Raw genomic sequence first — 18,692 nt, 5'->3', positions numbered from 1 at the left:
AGCTGGACGTTTTACGTCCAATGGATGATGATCTGATTAGTCGACTAATCGCAAAAATAATCGGTGACTAGTCGACTATCAAAATAATCGTTTGTGGCAGCCCTAAGTGGGACCTGTCAAGGGAAGAACCCAAAGTTAAACTGTGATTTTTTTTTTTTTAACAAAAACGTGAAACAAGCTGACAATGGTGAGCTACACGACTGGCTTGTTTTTGATGAGAGCAGCCAGTCAGTGTTTTGTCTTTCGCCCGTGCATGCACACACACACACCCCTACTATAAGCCTACAATGAGAATAAGCATGTAACCTATGTAGTTAGGTCAGGTATTATTTACATGTATAATATAAGATTATGCCACATGCTGACTGCCTGTTGTAAGATTTAATCATTGGGATTAATGTGCAATGTTTGACTTGGTTCTGACCTATTGTGATAAGCCAAAGAAAAGGCTAGTCAGAGTGCTGACTGGCCTTTGGCCAAGACTTTTGTCGGTACCCGTCCCTGCAGCTGTGTTTGGCCTGAGGACGGGTGGGAAAGTTACCCATGCAGGGGCGGGGATACTGGTCCTATATTAGGGGACCAGAGGACACCCCAGCACTCCCTTTTCTCCTGCTGCTGTCCATCTCTGGGTCGCTCTGCTGTCTGTGCTTAAGGCTGTGCACCCCGGGATTTTTGCTTTGCTTGCTATACTCTGTATGTATTTTCTTGCTGTTCATATGATTCAGTGTAAACTCTGTTCCAAGAATTCTCCTCTTTTCCAGCATCTTTTTGACTGCCTTGATTTTAATTGGATCTAAAAAAGTTGGATCTCCACATCGTCGGTGGGATAAGGTTATCAGGATGGCTTCAACCACACAACGTAGAACGTGTTAAAATCTGCAGGGTTCATTTTGTGACAACAGTGATACCTAGTGTTTAACTGGCAACATCAAGGCGATCCATTCAAGCTCAGTTAAACTAAGAGGCTCCACTCACAAAGATTATTGTGCAGCTTGGGGGGAGCAAGTGTCAGGTAAAGAGTAGGGGTGGGGGAAAAAATCGATACTGTGTAGCATCGTGATATTTTGTTTGCTAATAATGTATCGATACAGGGACGGCAGAAATCGATATTTTGTTACAAAAAAGGTTTCTGTGCTCTGACTTCAGAGCATGTTGATCCTTTTTCTGAGCAAGAATCCTGACATTCCTTCACTGTCCAAATGTGTTTAACTTTTTTTGGCAGCAATAAACATGACAGTTTACTTATTTTAATTTAAGACATGTTTTATTTTAATTAAGTTTAAAACTTTTTTATTTAACGTAAAATTATATTTTGTTTTAATTTACTTTCAAATTCTTCAGTTGCTGCAGGGGCTGCATAGTTTTCATATTGCATAGTTCAGAATAGCTGTAATTGTACCAGATGGTTGCATTCAGTTAAGTTGGACTAGACTGTAATACAAACCGTTCAGTTTGTCAACAATAAAACTGAAACGAGAGAAAGACTGAGTGTGAGACTTTGTTATTAGATAAAATGAATATTGATAGTTTACCTTCATGTACAGAATCTGAATATCGCAAAGTATTTTAAAAAATTGCAATAATATCGTATCGTGCATTAAGTATTGTGATAATATCGTATCGTGGGATGTATGGTGATTCCCACCTCTAGTAAAGAGTGGGCTGTCTTTCTTTATGAAGGCTGATGGATTGATCCACGGCTCCACGAGCCCACCTGTCAAAGTGTCCCTGAGCAAAATACTGGAACGGCTGCATCCATTGGAATGTTATCTAGCATTTATGAATGGAAATTAAGTAATACGCTTATAATATTCATAATAATATGCTCATTAAAAAAGACAAATATTACTAGCAGTAATTGGAGAAACGCTACAGAAGAAAATGTTTAAGAAAGCACTGGCAATTCACAAAATATCACATTTCTGCAATGAAGAGAAGGAAGGAATAAGTCAAAGAAAAGAGACTTAAAATCTATTTTATTCATGAGCATGAGAAGTTCACTACTCTCTGAATTAAATCTTATTTATTAGCATTGGCTATGGGTGCTTATTGTCGCACTCAAAGTAAATGGATGGAGCAACGCAAAAGGAACACCAACTGGAAAAAAGAAATCAACCACATACATAAACTTAGAACGAACAATGAAAATATCTGAAAACTCAACAAATCTCTGTCGTTATTGAGGGATTTTACCAAAAGCTACAGTCTGAAAAAACTTAACCTTTCTTTACACAGATTAAAATGAGGGCACAAATTATTGACAAAAATCAATGGAAATGATGTGATCAAGAATTATCTCTGAAAGAACTCAAACAGTTTATCTGTAAACTGAACAAGAAAAAATCCCCAAGTGATGATGGACTCACTGGAACATTTCAGAGGCTCTTTCAAGATCACATCACTGACTTATTAAATGTTTTAAAGGAGGCCACAGAAGCTTGTAGGTTTCTTTCACCAATGTGTCGGGGCTTAATTACACCTGAACCTGATAAGAATCAAATGATACAAAATGATAATTGGAGGCCAGTTACACAAATTAACAATGATGTCAAATTACTATCTTATATCTTTACAGAAAGACTTCAATTCTGTTTGGATGCCATTATAGTTGAGTGTTAATCAGGCTTTGTGCAAGGAAGACAATGATGCATTTGAAGGGATCGCCATCTCAGGCCAGGAAGTTAACAGATGATACAGCTATCTCCTCGAAAGATGAGTTTCAGATTAAAAAACTGTATTAATGCTTCCTCTGAAGTATCAGGTCTTACTTCAAATAACAAAAGGTGTCCTGTTCCCTCTCAAAGAAGCTTGTATCCATAAAGAAATTGCAGGTATTCCTGCCAAAGAAGTAGTAATGACCTTATCTGGGGATTCATATTTGTCAATATCAGTCTGAGAGAGAAATATCTCATTTTCAGCATCAAATTCAACCTGAACTGGATCAAACGTGTCATTAGAGACAAACATAGATTCTGGTATTTAATACCAAACCTTATTTTTAAACATAGAGGGACAGATTCCCTTCTTATGTAGCGCTTTACACAACTTGCCTCATTCGCTGCCATTTGCACAAACACTTTTTTCTATGCTCTTTCTACACAAGTGCTTTCTATCTAACATTCACACACATTCATACTCCGATGGATCGTTGTGAAACTTGGTATTAGTATATTGCCCATTCAGACTGGAGGAGACAGCGATCAAACCACCAACCTTCTGATTAGAAGGTGATCTGCTCTTCCTGCTCACCCAAACAAAACTCCAATTCCGTTACAAGCATTTTCATGCTGGCTTCATCTTTACAAACATAATTTTTCCCGACATAAATCTCTGATTTGGAATAACAAATCTATTAAATACAAAAAAATATTTTATATCATAGACTTCATTAGGGCAGCCCGGTGGCATACCTCACAGCAAGAAGGTCCTGAGTTCAAGTCCATCACCTCGCCGGGCCCTTCCTGTGTGAAGTTTGCATGCTCTCCCCGTGTTTGCGTGATATTCTGGGAGTTAGCGGGGTTAGGTTCATTGGTAATTCTATATTGCACATAGGTGTGAATGTAATTGCAAATAGTTTCTATGTGTTGGCCCTGAGACAGACTGGCAATCTGTCCAGGGTGTAGCCTGCCTCTCACCCTATGGAAGCTGGGATATGCTCCAGCCGCCCCGCGACCCTGAAAAGGATTAGCTGAAGAGGATGGATGGATACTTAATTGTACTTCATATCAATATTGATTACATCCACCTTTGTTCTAGCGTTCGTGTCACATACAAATGATGTCACGGGATGGTCGACTGCATTGCTATAACGACCTCAGGCACATTAGGCTGTACTCGATAGTACATGTAATGGAAACATCAAATGGTATGCTTCTCTCCAATGAAGAATTTTGTCTACATCTCAATTTAGCTATAAATCATGACGATGATGCTAAAGTATTTGGCTCAATACCATCAGGGGTTTGTATGCTTTTTAAGAATAAACCTAATATCCCTTCATACCATATGCCGTTGGTATCTCCAATACAAACTGTCATTGGTAAAATATGCTTATCTAAGTATTCTGAAAACAACAATAAATCTATTAGACCTTTATTTCAGAATAGCATAACCAGGGCTGCACATAAGTGGTCCGCGGGTGAGCATTCACTGTCAAAATAAAAAATGCGCACAAGATAAGAAGTTGCAACGCGTGATTGCGTACATAAGATTTTCTGGAGGAGGACAGACATTTGTTTAGAACTCTTAAAGATGTCGAAGAAGCTCCTTTAAGCAATTACTGTGATGTTCCTCCACCTCCAAAGAAATGTCAGGAGTCCGAACCACAAAAGAAGCACGTATTCTCAGAAAAGTGGTTGCAGGAGGTGAGCTGGCTTCAAACAAATGATGAACGCACAGAGATGTGGTGCAGAATATACATATATATTCTAAGTTTGGAAACTACCTAATCAGTTTTTAATTACCAACAAAGTTAAAGACATTTCTTATAAGGTAATACACAGAATTTACCCATCTAAAGATTATCTTCAAAGCAAATTCAAGTTAGACATTGATGCAAACTGTAGCTTTTGTAAGACTTGTAAGGAATCTGCTATGCATCTTTTTTGGTTTTGTCCCCTTGTACAAAACTTCTGGCAGAGATTACGTGTCTTCATCTCAGAAGATGGATTTAAAGGTTTTGCACTATTTTGGAAACATGTATTATTTGGTCCCCACAAAAACCAAAGACAATTCAACATAGCTATGATTAACTTGTTAATCTTAAAGGCTAAATTTCATATTCACAAATCCAAATGTTTAGGAAGACATCCCTCCTTTTCTATGAGTTTTTGCAATATCTTAATTCAATTAAGAAATCCGCTAACCCAAAACTATGGTTGTATGTGGAAAAATGAAGATCCTTCAATCACCGCTCTTTGGTTTAATTAGATAAACTTCTCCCCCTAGCGTATGTGTATTGTATGTTCTGGCTAATGTTTGTTTGTTTCTGGTACAGTTTCTGTAAGTACAAAACCTTTAATGCAATACTGTTTCATTTTACTTTGTATTGTACCAATCTTTAAATAAGGATCTTATTTAAAAACAAACAAAGAAGATAGGAATGGAAAACGATGGCGTCGAGCCGAATAGGCACTCTTGGGAACGAGCTTTGTACCCTTTAGCAGTAAAAATGCTACAACTGAAGAGCCGTGGTTTTTAATCAAAGTGTTTTTCTTACACAAATTACTAATAAAACTATGTAACGCGAATACTGTTAGTTTGGATCTCTTTAGGGACTGGCGGTGGTGACGCTTACCCATTGTAGTCGACGTATCCCGGGTACTTGATCACTCGCAGGAGAGCTTCCAGTTTACGGAGATAACCTTGAACATCTCCAGTAGACAACATTTTAAATAGATGTAAAAGAAAGAAGAGCCCGTTGATACCAATCCCCGCTTTATTCCCAAAAAGGTACGAAGGAGTTTCTCTGTTGTGACAACGCCAAATTTAAAGAAGCCGAATTGATTGTTTAAAAAGTCGAAGCTCTATTAACACTCCTTTATCCTCTTTTCCACAAAGAGACATAACTGGTATGAATCATTCTTCTGCCGCTTTTCCTTTTCCTTTAGCTAGTTTTGTTTCTCCCGGGTCGTCAACAACGCGACGCTCGATTGGCTCTTCTTCTTCTTCTTCTTCTTCCTTAGTTATTAACGGCAGCTTGCATCCAACAATGTTGCACTACTGCCATCTCTTGGGCTATACTGCTACATCATTTCCTTATATGCTCCTGATGACTTTGGTACTTCTCAGAAACGAAATTCCTTTCCCTTCATCATGATTTAACTGAGCAACCACATTCTCAAACTTCAATTCCCTGTTAGTATCCATTTCTACACTCGATATTCTTCTTTGATTGACTTATTTCCGGCAGCTAATAAGCACACGTTCTATTGTTTCTATAGCATTACACCGATTACATAAACCAGCTAGATGTTTCCCCATGTTGAAAGGAGTGCCATTCAAAGAGCAATGACCTGTTCTTATTCTATTTATTATTATCCCCTCCGGCCTACTTATTCCTCTGTCTTGTAACTCCAAATGTATTTTTACCTCATTACTCCACACCATTTTTCATAATGTACTATTTTCCAAACTAATATATCTACTAAAATATCTACTCTTGTAATAGCTTCCTTAGCCAGCTTATCTGCTCTTTTGTTACGCTAAATACATACATACATACAATTCTACACCACATATACTAAAAACTAAATTGATGTTCTTTTTTGAAATCTTGATATTTTATTTTATAATTCAGGAGCCACTACTGCTACACCAGGTGTTTCAGTTTTTGGCTCTTTCGATCCATCTGTATAAATCTGCAAGTAATCACGCTACTTGATCTCTACTCTGTTATAAAATTCTTAACAAATATCTGTTATATTTCTTCTCTTTTTAATATCTGATGTCTACAGTTGTGTATTTCCATGGGTCCTAATTCTGTGCTATATACTTGAAATACTCTACCAACCCACCCAAAACTATTTTTTAATCCTTTCATTTTTCCAAAACACTTTCTTAACAGGATGACGCTTATTATGAGCTTTCAGGTGTATCCAATAATTAACCATTAACCACTGTCCCCTGATCCGACTTGTAAAGCAGGCTGATTGGCTCTTGGGTCTGTGCGCGTTGCCTACGTCATGCAATAAGTTGACGTCAGTGACGCAGACGCTGGTTCTGCTTTTGTTTTTAAAGCTTATTTGTCACATTCATGTTAAATACGTAAACTTTAATCCACTGATAAAGACAAACCGGGGGAAGACACATTTTCTTTCGATTCAACCTTTTTTGACTATATGACGCGATACAAAAGGTGGGAGGGCCGACAGGAAGAGGAGAGTGGAAACATAATTCAGCTGGTAGACTCCTGTATTGAAGGGCTGTGCTGAACCGGAGGACCTGTTGTTCTGTTGTTATCTGTACTCGGCTTAATGAAATTACTGCAGTATACGTTTGATAATAAGGAACTCGCGCTTCCAGCTGTCATTGTGCGCAGGTCAGGTTGTCAGAGGAATCATTGAAGTCAGGTTGGTAGCGCCACTTACGTTTCTGTGACGAACTCATATGTTCTTTAATATGTAAAGAAAGAGAACGCATTTGTGTCCTCGGTGCACTTAAACTATCTTGGTAGGCTAACTTGATGAATTGAAAGACTAGCATAAGAGTGAAAGACAGTTCAACCAATGGGTTAAGAGGTTCAATGCTACTGTGATTTTGTGGCCAGTGGTATTGAAGGGAGGGCGGGTCTGCAAGTCAAACTACCGTGCTGGCTGGAACTTCCAGCGTTGATGTTTACAACAGTGTAATGGAAGTTGTTTATGTAAAACAGCTGACGTTTGACCGGCCTTCAGACTAGCCGCTGTCTCCTTGCTGTTGGCACGCAGGTACCGAACAAGCCAAATTTGAAGCTAGTTAGCAGCAAGTGTGCTCTGTGGATCTGACAGTGTTTGCTAAATGTAGGCCTGTGTCGGTGATCGTTATTTGTTCTGAAGCAGTTAGAGTGCTGTCAGATTCTGGTGGCTGCGTAGGCTTTTTAATACATGAAACGGGACACAGCGGCTCATTACTTTGCTTCAGTCTTAACCCTTTATAATCTCGCTTTTTTTAATAACCAGGTTTGATCTAAAAAGTATGACCCCTGTTCATAAAGTAAATGGTCAAATGTTGCCTCGAACAGTGCTCACTGTATACATCCATTGATCATGTATTTAATGTCATGTCAAAGTATGCAAAGAAGAAACATGCCTGTACAAAAAAGATGTAGTCTACTACTTTCTTTTTCACACAGGTAAGTGGAAATGTAGCATATTCCTTTATATCATCTAAGTGTCTCCCTCCTGTTACAGATGGGTCAGGCACTGTGGAGGCTGCCTCCCAGACAACAGCAGCAGCTTCAGGAAGAGCTCGCTGATCGACTGGCTGAGAGAGGAGGGGGACGACAGGAGCAAGGTACTCTGCTTCAGAGCAGGAAACAGAATTGACTTGGAAATGATGGAAATTCTATATTTCACTGAAATTTTGAAACTGAAACGCTCTGGTGTAATTTATATAAATATTCCCGGTGTTAGACTGCAATCCAGGGTGCGGCGTCATTTATAGATGTAGCCAAGTTCTCTGAATGATATAGATTTAAATTACTATCTCTATTTGTAATAGTTTTATATGTGCAGATAATGAATCAAAAATATACATTTTCTTCCGCTCAGTCCAGGGTCACGGGGTGGGGAGGCTGTCACAGCTGTAACAGGGGAAGAGCAGGGGCTCACCCTGCACATGTCACTGATCTGTCAAGGCTAACACAGACAGATAACCTGTCACACTCATGGCCGATTTAAATTCACTAATTACACGTCTTTCGAGTGTGGCCAGAGAGGGGAACATGCAGACTCCACACAGAAAGGGCTCCTGGATTCAAACCAACGGCTTTCTTCCTGTGAAGTGATGGTGCTAACCACCACACCGCTGGGCAGCCCTAAAGTCAGCATATATTTATTTATTCCTAAATCTGTATATATTATTAAGCATTAAGGAGTTTCTTATGCCATGTACAGTAATTACACATGCTGTCATTTGAACTGACAGCTAACCTCTCCTCTTTAGGTTTATTTTTAACTTTTGGCAGTTTCTACCAAATCCACTGAAAAAAATTAACCAGTGGTGAAGCTTAGAGTCAGAAAATGATTCATTTTTCTCCTCGAGGTGAATTTCAATGTCTGCGACTGAATAGAAAAACATTTTCTTCTTTACCCAGGGAGAGATGCAGGCTCGCAGAAAAGAGCTCCACAGCACTGCTATCGGCCTGACATCTATCATCTGCTGAGAACACGCAGTGGCGGTATAAACATACAAACACACACGATGCAATCTGTATTAACAATTCATGCCTGTCGGGAATCCAAACATCTGTGACCATGTCCCCAGGGAGGAAAAAGTCCTTCATTCTCGTTTACTTACATTTGGGCTTCACTTCTCTTCACTTTCACTATGAAATAATCCACTCAGTGAGATCATGTGAGATAAGGATTTCTAAACTAAAACAAGGAAATAGGTTTCTGTAGCATCCTGTCCTTTGAGGCTCCATTTTTGTTTGTGTGTTTGTTACATTGTCCATTCCACACATCAGTCGGGTCCCCCTCTGACACGATCGTGCTTGGGTAAAAACTTGTGATGCACATGTAACTTGTTATGTTGTAAACTGTTTGGAAGAGGGACAGCTTTATTGAATAAAACCATGCTGATCGCATCTTGCAGACATCTGCTCTGTCAGTTGATTGCACCACTTGATAAACCTAACTAAACAAGAAACAATCAAACCGTGTCAGTAACTACAGCTTGTTGGTCCAACATAAACTAATCAAAGTCTATTGGCAGCAACCAAACAACCCAATGACATCATACTCTGTACTAAACATGTAACTTTAGACACTTATTTTTTAAAGCCAACTTGACATATAATGTTAAATCGATGCCTTTATTAATGTAGTGTTTCATCTCCACTTCAGTACTGTTTAGTTGCTTCTTTTAACATTTTGTACATAATCAGAATAGCTGTAGTTAATAGGCTATTACTTTTGATTCATATGCAGGACGTTAACCCTAAGAAAGAGATAAATACTTTCATCCAACTTGATTATTAGCCACACAGAAAGGCTCCATCCGGGGTTTCAACCTGGATCTTGCCATTAGGTGAGGCTGGTGGGCTGTACCTGTTCTATTGTAGGAAAGGATTGTATGCTGTCCGAAGGTTTCCAAGAAATTTGGGTGCAATTAGTGAGAGGCATAGCTGTTTGGCCATGAGTTCTGCCATGAGTTCTGCTTAGTAAATGAGTTTTTTAGCATGTACTTAAAATCAGGACAAAGTACGCGTACAGTGCTTCAAGTCAGTTTGCATTTTGAAGTCCTGGTACTGGGGTCTTTTAGTTGGCCCCGAGGTCTGAACACACTGCAGCTTAAGAAAATGTATGCAAATCGAAAAACGGAGCAAATTATGAAAACGTCTTCATCAATTTCACAGCTCATATGTTCCAAAAGCACGCAGTGCAACCAAATACAGAAAAATGCTACAACTAAATCTGAATACGTCTGTCTATTTTGTCTCTCCTTTTTTGGTAGGTAAGGAACCTCATGGTTTTATAGACTTGGAGATGCTGCCACCTGAACTGGGCATCACCATACTGTCATACCTGAATGCTACTGATCTGTGCCTGGCTGGATGTGTGTGGCAGGGTCTGGGAAATGATGAATATCTTTGGCAGGGGTAAGGCACTTCACCTCGGTTTTTTCTTGTGGTAATTACATTTTTACTAGAAGTGTTACAAATGTCTATGTTGTTTGTTTTTTTTAATAATCCATGTCAATTCCTCCAGGCTATGTAAGTCCACTTGGGGCCACTGCTCCATCTACAACAGAAGGCTTCCTGCTGGTTTCTCATATAGAAGACTATATCTACAGCTAGATGAAGGCAGCCTGACATTCAATGCTAACCCACAGGAGGTAATATATAAAGTTACACCCAGGATCTGTAGTAGAGACTGATCAACTGTGAATATTTCTTTTGTTTCCATCAAATCTCCTGCCAGCCAATATGTTAATTTTTCCAGGATTTCAGTGTAAGAACAAAATAACTTAATCCCCGTCCTTCACCTGACCTAATGATTTAGTCAAAGGGTCAGTATTGGTTGATGCGCACATCTGGATTTGGGGCATCTGCAGTCTGTTGTCTAAACCTTCAGTGATAACAGTTGATACAGTTATACACTGGAGGAAATAAGTATTTGATCCCCTGCTGAATTTGTAGGTTTGCTCACTTACAAATAAATGAATAGCATCTGTGTGAAGGGAAGCCAATGCAGGAGAAATATTTATCTCTCTTTCTGGTCCCTGTCAGTACTCCTGCTGGAACATTTTGGATCAATTGAAGGCTTTTCAAGGAGCTTTTAGTTTTTAGCAATAAATGCATGAACTAGTTTTTCAGCGTCACTCTGAGACAGGATATTTCTAACTTTAGAGATGTTGCACAAATGGAGGAAAGCAGTCTTACATATTTGTTTAATATGTGCGTTGAAGGACATGTCCTGGTCAAAAATGACTCCAAGGTTCCTCAGTGTTACTGGAGGCCAAGGTAATGCCATCCAGAGTAAGAATCTGCTTAGATACCATATTTCTAAGCTTTTCAGGGCCGAGTACAATAACCTCAGTTTGATCTGAATTAAGAAGCAGAAAGTTAGCGGCCATCCAGGTCTTTATGTCTTTAAGACATTCCTGCAGTTTAACTCATTGGTGTGTGTTATCTGGCTTCATGGACAGATAGAGCTGGGTGTCATCTGCATAGCAGTGTAAATGTATGCTATGTGTAAATGTATGCTATGTCTTCTAATGATGCTGCCTAAGGGAAGCATGTATAGTGTAAACAGAATTGGTCCTAGCACTGAACCCTGTGGAACTCCATAATTAACCTCAGTGTGTGAAGAGGACTCTCCATTTACATCCACAAACTGGAGTCTATTAGATAGATATGATACAAACCACTGCAGTGCAGTACCTGTAATACCTACGGCATGTTCTAATCGCTCTAATAGGATATTATGGTCGACAGTATCAAATGCTGCACTGAGGTCTAGCAGGACAAGCACAGAGATGAGTCCACTGTCAGAGGCCATAAGAAGATCATTTGTAACCTTCACTAAAGCTGTTTCTGTGCTGTGATGAGCTCTGAAACCTGACTGAAACTCTTCAAATAAACCATTCCTCTGCAGATGATCTGTTAGCTGTTTGACAACTACTCTTTCAAGGATGTTTGATATGAAAGGAGACTGACTTATGATTGGTGATGGCTAAAAAGTGGCTAAAAGTGATGGCTTTTTAACTACTGCCAGCTCGAAGGCCTGTGGTACATAGCCAATTGAGTCGATAGGTTGATCCTATTTAAGATCGAAGCATTAATTAATGGCAGGACTTCTTTGAGCAGTTTTGTAGGAATGGGGTCTAAAAGACACGTTGATGGTTTGGAGGAAGTAATTATTGAAGTTAACTCAGAAAGAAAAATCTCTAAATAAATATCAATGGTGCTGAAAGTAGCTGTAGATAATGTTACATCTGTGAGATGATTATGGGTAATTTTTTCTCGAATGGTCAAAATTGAGTTTGCGTTTTCCAACAGGGGTGGACAAGGCTAAGCATCAGGCTTTCAAATGAATGAAAACTCTGTTTAGGTCTTTGGTTGATCAACAAGCTAGAGTGGGAGATTGCTAGCATAACAAAATAAACTAGCAACCTGACTGCTCATTAGTTTGGTAACTCTTGTAGTTCAGCAGCGCAAATGACTGCGCTGGGCTGGGGTCAGCATTTACTCAACGTTGGTGTCATTGTGGGTTATTGGCTAGCTTAGCTTTAGCATGCTGTCTGTGCAGGTGCATGTTGTGTTAGCAACATTGTGCTGTTGTTTCTGTCCTCAAATAGTCTCTACTTTACCATTGCGCTCGTGTCCCTTTGTGCGAAAAAAATAAAAGTAATGTCCGTATCCACACTATACTGTGCCACTATTTTCCTTTCCCCAACACACGGACTGAAATCAGCTAATCGTAGTGAGAGTGCAAGAACCGATAAGCAGAATCAATACGCAGGCAGACTGACGATTCCAAGGAATTGGACTACCACTTGGACTACTTCTCGATGTCCATCCCTAGTCAGAGGATGTCATGGACAAGATTGTAGACGTGCACAAGCCCTACACTGGGCTACAAGCCCATCAGCTCATTGAGAAGGTGACAACTGTTGGTGCGGTTGTTTAGATATAGCAAAAATATAAAATGACCATCGGTCACCTTTGGTATGGAGCTTCCTTCAAGATCTTACCTCATGGAGAGAGGATGATCGTAAGAAAAGTCGTGGGTCGACCCAAAACTGAAAGTAGGTAGGGCCACAGTCACCAAGAACACCACTGGTAACACAGTGCGCTGTGATTACTTAAAATGTTACTTGCGACGCCTCAAAGGTCTGTTCAAAAAGGCACATGTGTCATAAGTTTGCCAGTGACCTTTCAATTTAATTCAGTTTTATTTATATTAAAATATCACAACATCAGTCACCTCTAGGCAGTTTGTATTGTAAGGTAGAGGGTGTACAACAATAATACAACAATAATAAATAATACTAAGTAATAAAGTATGATCCAGAGAATGCCATCCCCACAGTCAAGCACAGGGGCAAGCTGTCGTTACACTGTCACCACGCCCATATAATGTGTATATAGTGTTTTGTAGATTGGGAGACGCTGCCGCTCACAGTAAAATAATTTGTCGGCTACAACTTGTAGTTTTCTCTTGGGAAGCATTTGTTTCAGAGCTGCCTCTCTGTTCGGCGGGCTCTCTGTGTCTGACCCTGAGACGCAGACGTCCCCCTTCCCTGAGTCGCTGAGTCAGTTTCTAGATTCTAACTTTAGTCCTACAAGTCTTTGCTATTTCAGAGCATCATTTTCCTCTTTGTGTTTGTAGGGTATCAGTTACTTCATGTCCAAAGGTATACTAGTGGATCACCCCACTGAGCTGGCAAAGTTTATTTTCTACACCAGACGGCTCAACTGGAAGATGCTAAGGATTTATCTGGATGAGAGGTTAACACACACACACACACACACACACACACACACACACACACACACACACACACACATGCCTTTACTGCTAACTATTAAATGTATTTTCATGTTAGTATAGATATTTTAATATGTTTGTCTGGAACAAGTCTCTCTCGTAAATGACAAATTGAATCTCAGTGGGATAAATAAAGGTTAAATAAATAAAGATAGTATCTATATGCTATTCTGTGACTGCAGCTTGTGTGACTGTATGTTTCTGTGTGGGCAGACGGGATGTCCTGGATGAGTTGGTGAAGCTCCATAACTTCAGTAACCAGTTTCTCCCCAATGCTCTGAGGGATTTCTTCAGACACATCCATGCGCCCGAGGAGAGAGGAGAATATCTGGAAACCCTTATTACCAAGTTCAGCCACAGGTTTTGTACCTGTAACCCTGGGCTTGTTCGAGAGCTGGGCCTCAGTCCTGGTTAGTACTTAGTGTTCCTGCTTTAAGTACAGGAGTTAACTTAAGTGTCACCAGTGTGTCTGGGCCTCGAGATGGCTCTTTGATAGAAGATAGTCTTCTTCCTCTTCAGCTGCTTCCTTTAGGGCTTGTCACATAGGATCATTTCACCGTATCCCTCGCATCCTCCTCTGTCCAACCAAGCCCGTGCATGTCCTCTCCTCTGTGGGCCTCCTCTTTTCTTCATGTCTGACAGCTCCAAATTCAACATCCTTTGTGCAATGTGTCCACTATCCCCTCTCTAAACATGCCCAAAACCATCTAATCCTTGCTTCTCTGAATTCATCTCCAAACCATTCATCATAGCAGGTCTCACTATCATCTTGTAAACCTTCCTTTTGTCACAAATCACCCTGACGTCCATCTCCACCCACTCCACTCTGCGTGCACTTTACCTTTCTTGTGCGTCGCGTTAAACGGTTGACCCAGCATATTTAAATTCATCCCCTTTCACTCTTTCTGCTCTGTGTTCACCGTAGCACCCGCCTGCCTCTCACACACACAAGTATGTTCTGTCTTGCTCCTGCATAGCTCCACTGTTGCAAGCTCTCTTTCACCTGCTCTCATCTGCAAACATCAAAGTCCATGGAGACTCCTGCCTGACCTTATTTGCCAACTTGTCCATCACCATAGCAAACAAGAAGGGGCTCTGAGCCGATCCCTGATTTAATTCCACAACCACCTGGAATCCATCTGTCACTCCGACCGCACACCTCACCACTGTCTCACTTCCTTACTATCCTTCCCCAGCTGGTTATGCTTCTGATTTCCTGACTTCCTCATACACATTTCCTAGCAGCTCCATTTGACCCTCTCAAAGAACATCTCATTTGCATCTGTAGAGCTCTTTCTTGGCATGAAGATGGCTCACCAGCTTTATCCCTCTGTAGTTGCTGCACATCACTCTTGTTTTGGAAACACTGTACCCTTCCTCAGCCATCCTTTGTTAAATAGTCTGATCAAAAACTCCTCCAAAATAAGACACGGTACGTCATTTGAACGACCTGCCTTTCCACTCTTCATCTGCTTCATAGCGGCCCTGATTTTGTCTCATTCACTCTGTCCTCCATCCGCCCTCCTCTCTCTCATTTTCTGTGTTCATCATCTCCTTAAAGTACTCCTTTCATCTACTCAACACACTATCTTTACCTGTTAGCACATAGCCACTGCTATCCTTAATCTGCTGCACATCTTTTCCATCTTAATAATCTCTCTGCCTTGCCAGTCCAAGTCCTTTCATAATGTCCACCCTCACACACAACTCTCTGTAAAACCTTTTCTTTGGTGCTAGCATTAAAGAGATGCCCAGCAAACACTAAGATGCTAACATTCATGGATATTTTGTTTTTGCCAGAACTGTTAAACTGATGTTGTCATTGACAGCGAACCGTCTTGTATTTGATTTCTGAAACAGATGAATGATAATAAGAGTAAAACTGGAAGCTTCAGTTTTTCGGATTCAGAAATGTCGAGGGAGCGTGATTTTCATCGTCCTGCTGTAGTAACAACAAACTGTAGTATGCAGACATGACATGAAAACCTCATTCACTGCCACATAATAAGGATGTCAGAAGGTTTTATTCTTTCCCTGCATTTACCAAAGGCTTTGTTAATGTCAGCAGAACACAGAGAAACCAATGCCTCTCTGGATTATTGCTAACTCGTCTGAACTGCTTGTGTGGTTAGGAACTGTAGCAGGATCAGTCTGACACTTTAGAGCCCAAGACTAGAGAGGGATGGATTACTGCCTTTTCATGGATGTGGTAATCTAACCACCTGTCCCCTCTGGAAAGTCTTGGAAACAAGAATGCTCTAGAGCTATTTAGTAGTAGAAATCACTCAGATTGACCAGTTTTTCCACTTTCTGTTCCTCTCTCCAATTCCAATCTGGTGCCTTCTTTCTGCAGATGCTGTGTATGTGCTGTGCTACAGCCTTATCTTGCTCTCCATCGACCTCACCAGCCCACACGTGAAAAACAAGATGTCCAAGAGGGAGTTTATCAGGAACACACGACGAGCAGCACACAATGTTTCGGATGACTTCGTAGGCCACCTCTACGATAACATATACCTGATCGGCCACGTTGCTGCGTAGCTCCAACTGTCAGCTGACCATACTGCACTGAAAAAATAAGAACCGGCCTCGTGTCTAAAAGTGTGGATCACCACAGAAATGGAGTCGAACAACTTTTCACATCTAACGAGGAATACGACGGCTAAGTCTTACTGGAAAGATCAGAAACAAATAAAATTGTCACTCCACTGCGAGAGACACTGCGCTACCAAAAATTAATGTTGACACGTGAAAGAACCTAATTTCTTTAAAACCCAGTCACTGCAGAGGAGGAGATTTGAAGCAGAGCCACGAAGACACTGCACTGATTGAAAGGGACTACTGACTGATGGTGGAGGAAGAGCAGGAAAAGCTTCGTCTTCAGTCTGTTTTCAGATGTCAGGGTAATTCTGCTGATTCCGTTTAGCTAAGCGCTGCTCGTCTCTCAGCTGCAGGACGAAGCCTGGCTCACTCTTGTTGGTAGTGACACACGAAATTAAATGGAGCTAACACAGTATCAAACATACCATCAGTTTAATAAGAAGATTAATTGTTAAGCAGTTGAGCCCATGCTATAAACAGTAGGCTTGATCAGCCGTATGGACACTATGGCTAGTAGATCAGTCGTCGACTGTTTTTGAAACTGCTTTGCTGAATAAGCCTAAATATGTCTCAAAACCCTCCGAACTATCATTTAACCACTGGGCTCTCATCCTGAGGCATAAGAGTCAGTACACATGAACACTAAACGATGCCATGTAACAGGGTTTTACCTGCAGTATCTGTAACAAACACAAGTTATGGAGGCTATAATACTACTGTGGCAACGCTGAAGTCAAACAGAGGATTCCTGCTGCAAGTCGGAAAGATTTTCTAATTATATTAATGAAAGAAAATTGAGACACTCTACATCCACATGTAGTTTAAAATGAATGTGTGAGAATCTTGTTCTTGCAGGAGGGCTGCTGTTGTAAATTTTAAATATTGCAAATTGCAATACAGTTGATTGTTAGTAACAGCTAATAAACATGCATATCTTTAGTTACTTTTAGTTGAAAGTGAGTATGTGATTTAAGAAAACGTGTCATAGCAGTGGCTTGGTGGTGATGGAGATGGATGCTTATTAAGAGAAAAATAGCTCAAATCAAGTGTAGAAGGAGATAATGTTAGCCAAGAAAAGAGGAGTTTTATTGGGTCTTTGGGGATTTGCCTCCTGAACAGGGGTGGATGCCAGAACTCTGTAAATACCATTTATAACAGAGTAGAACTATGATTTAGGGCGTTCATAAAACTGTGTCCTGAACAGAGTTTAGCCCAACGGCTACAGTTTAGTTTTATTTCCTGAACAAAAAAGTCTTCCACTTTGTTCTGTGACATTAATCACATGTAGTGTAATTCTGTTTTACAGTAACACCACAACCCCTGCAAAAGCAGTCCCATGCTTTCAGAGGTCAGTGAGAGTGAGTCGGTGCTCTCAAGTTTTATTTAGCTTTCTATTTATATAACTAGCTGCACGGTGTCTGAGCTGTTATTGATGGATTTGTAAGGTAACACTACAATAGGGAGGACATAGATTGATTGTGGATACAGATACTCATTCTACTTTTTACTAAAAGTAAAGTTTTAATCAGGTGACCTGAACCATCTTGTAGATGTGCTGCAATATGCTTCGGGTGCTGGGGGGCTTCCCATGATGCACGGAGCACTTCTTCTTCACTCACCTCTCTGTATTTAATTATGAGCAGTGATTAAACTCTGGTTCTCTCCTGTAGCGTGCTTCCTGTCCTGTCTCTCTCTGCTCTCTCTTCTTCTCTTTTTTCCCCACCACAATACTCACTGTGCTCGTAGCTTCTAACAGCGAGTACCAACAGCCAGAATGTAGCTGCAGCTAAAGGGATCACAGCGTTCACTTAATGTAACCATAGCAACAACACATTTTCTGTGGTTTAATTAAGGGTTTGATTTTATTTGATCACAGTGGGGGTATTGTAAAACAGTCAAAAGATACTGGTTTTGTTTTCTGTCCAACTCATTGTCTTCTTTAGATCATTATCACTCAGACATTTGACACGAATGTTTAAATTATGAAATCTTTATTGTTGTTTTTTTCTGTGTTCTTATGCTATGAAAGTCAAAATGCACTGAGAACTTGTTCCAAGGATGTGTCTTTATTTTCCTGACGAGTTTCAACCAAGGGAGAAACTTGTGGCATTCCCTCAGAGCAAGCGAGACAAGCAATGCTCCTCTTGTCTAAATTAAAACGTACAAAAGTAAAGCGATCTCTCTCCTTTAATATCAGACGTGCTGTCGTGAATCCTTATGCTACGCTAGCGCTCTCTGTGTCCATCTCGTTAACAACGACTGAAGCTGTGCAAAGCTGAGATGCCGGCAGCTGCTTTTCTGGTGAATTGCACATGCACAGCTAAATGCACTGAGATCAGTTACAACCTGTGCTTTGTGTGAAACTCAGCTAGCATTACCAAGTAAATGACATTAAGT

At 40.4% G+C, this 18,692-nt stretch overlaps 2 protein-coding genes across 6 annotated transcripts in view; one reads left to right on the top strand and one right to left on the bottom strand.

Annotated features, from left to right (window-relative positions):
* Positions 1-5,711, bottom strand: part of LOC102215600 (uncharacterized) — a 28,078-nt gene extending 22,367 nt beyond the window's left edge. For all 3 annotated transcript variants that reach the window (XM_005747880.1, XM_005747878.2, XM_005747879.2), the window contains exon 1: positions 5,297-5,711. In XM_005747880.1, the coding sequence (XP_005747937.1) occupies positions 5,297-5,388 (92 nt within the window). In that variant the 5' untranslated portion in view covers positions 5,389-5,711. The remainder of the gene's footprint in view (positions 1-5,296) is intronic.
* A 973-nt stretch (positions 5,712-6,684) lies between these two features.
* fbxo8 (F-box protein 8) lies at positions 6,685-18,486 on the top strand. Of its 3 annotated transcripts, none has more exons than XM_005747877.1 (8): positions 6,685-6,856; positions 7,890-7,992; positions 8,795-8,878; positions 10,156-10,300; positions 10,410-10,536; positions 13,536-13,654; positions 13,908-14,104; positions 16,048-18,486. In XM_005747877.1, the coding sequence occupies exons 2-8, from the start codon at positions 7,890-7,892 to the stop codon at positions 16,233-16,235; spliced, it is 963 nt and encodes a 320-aa protein (XP_005747934.1). In that variant the 5' UTR covers positions 6,685-6,856; the 3' UTR covers positions 16,236-18,486. The 3 variants fall into 3 exon arrangements, with proteins under 3 accessions (XP_005747934.1, XP_005747932.1, XP_005747933.1); XM_005747875.2 differs by having other exon boundaries at positions 6,685-7,070; XM_005747876.2 differs by lacking the exon at positions 6,685-6,856 and adding an exon at positions 7,289-7,427.
* Positions 18,487-18,692: the final 206 nt, after the last annotated feature.

Source organism: Pundamilia nyererei, unplaced genomic scaffold, assembly GCF_000239375.1.
Source record: "Pundamilia nyererei isolate P.nyererei 1_Seehausen unplaced genomic scaffold, PunNye1.0 scaffold00207, whole genome shotgun sequence".
Taxonomy (NCBI): domain Eukaryota; kingdom Metazoa; phylum Chordata; class Actinopteri; order Cichliformes; family Cichlidae; genus Pundamilia; species Pundamilia nyererei.
Note: the sequence above shows the minus strand (reverse complement) of the source record. Positions and strands in the feature narration are given on the sequence as shown.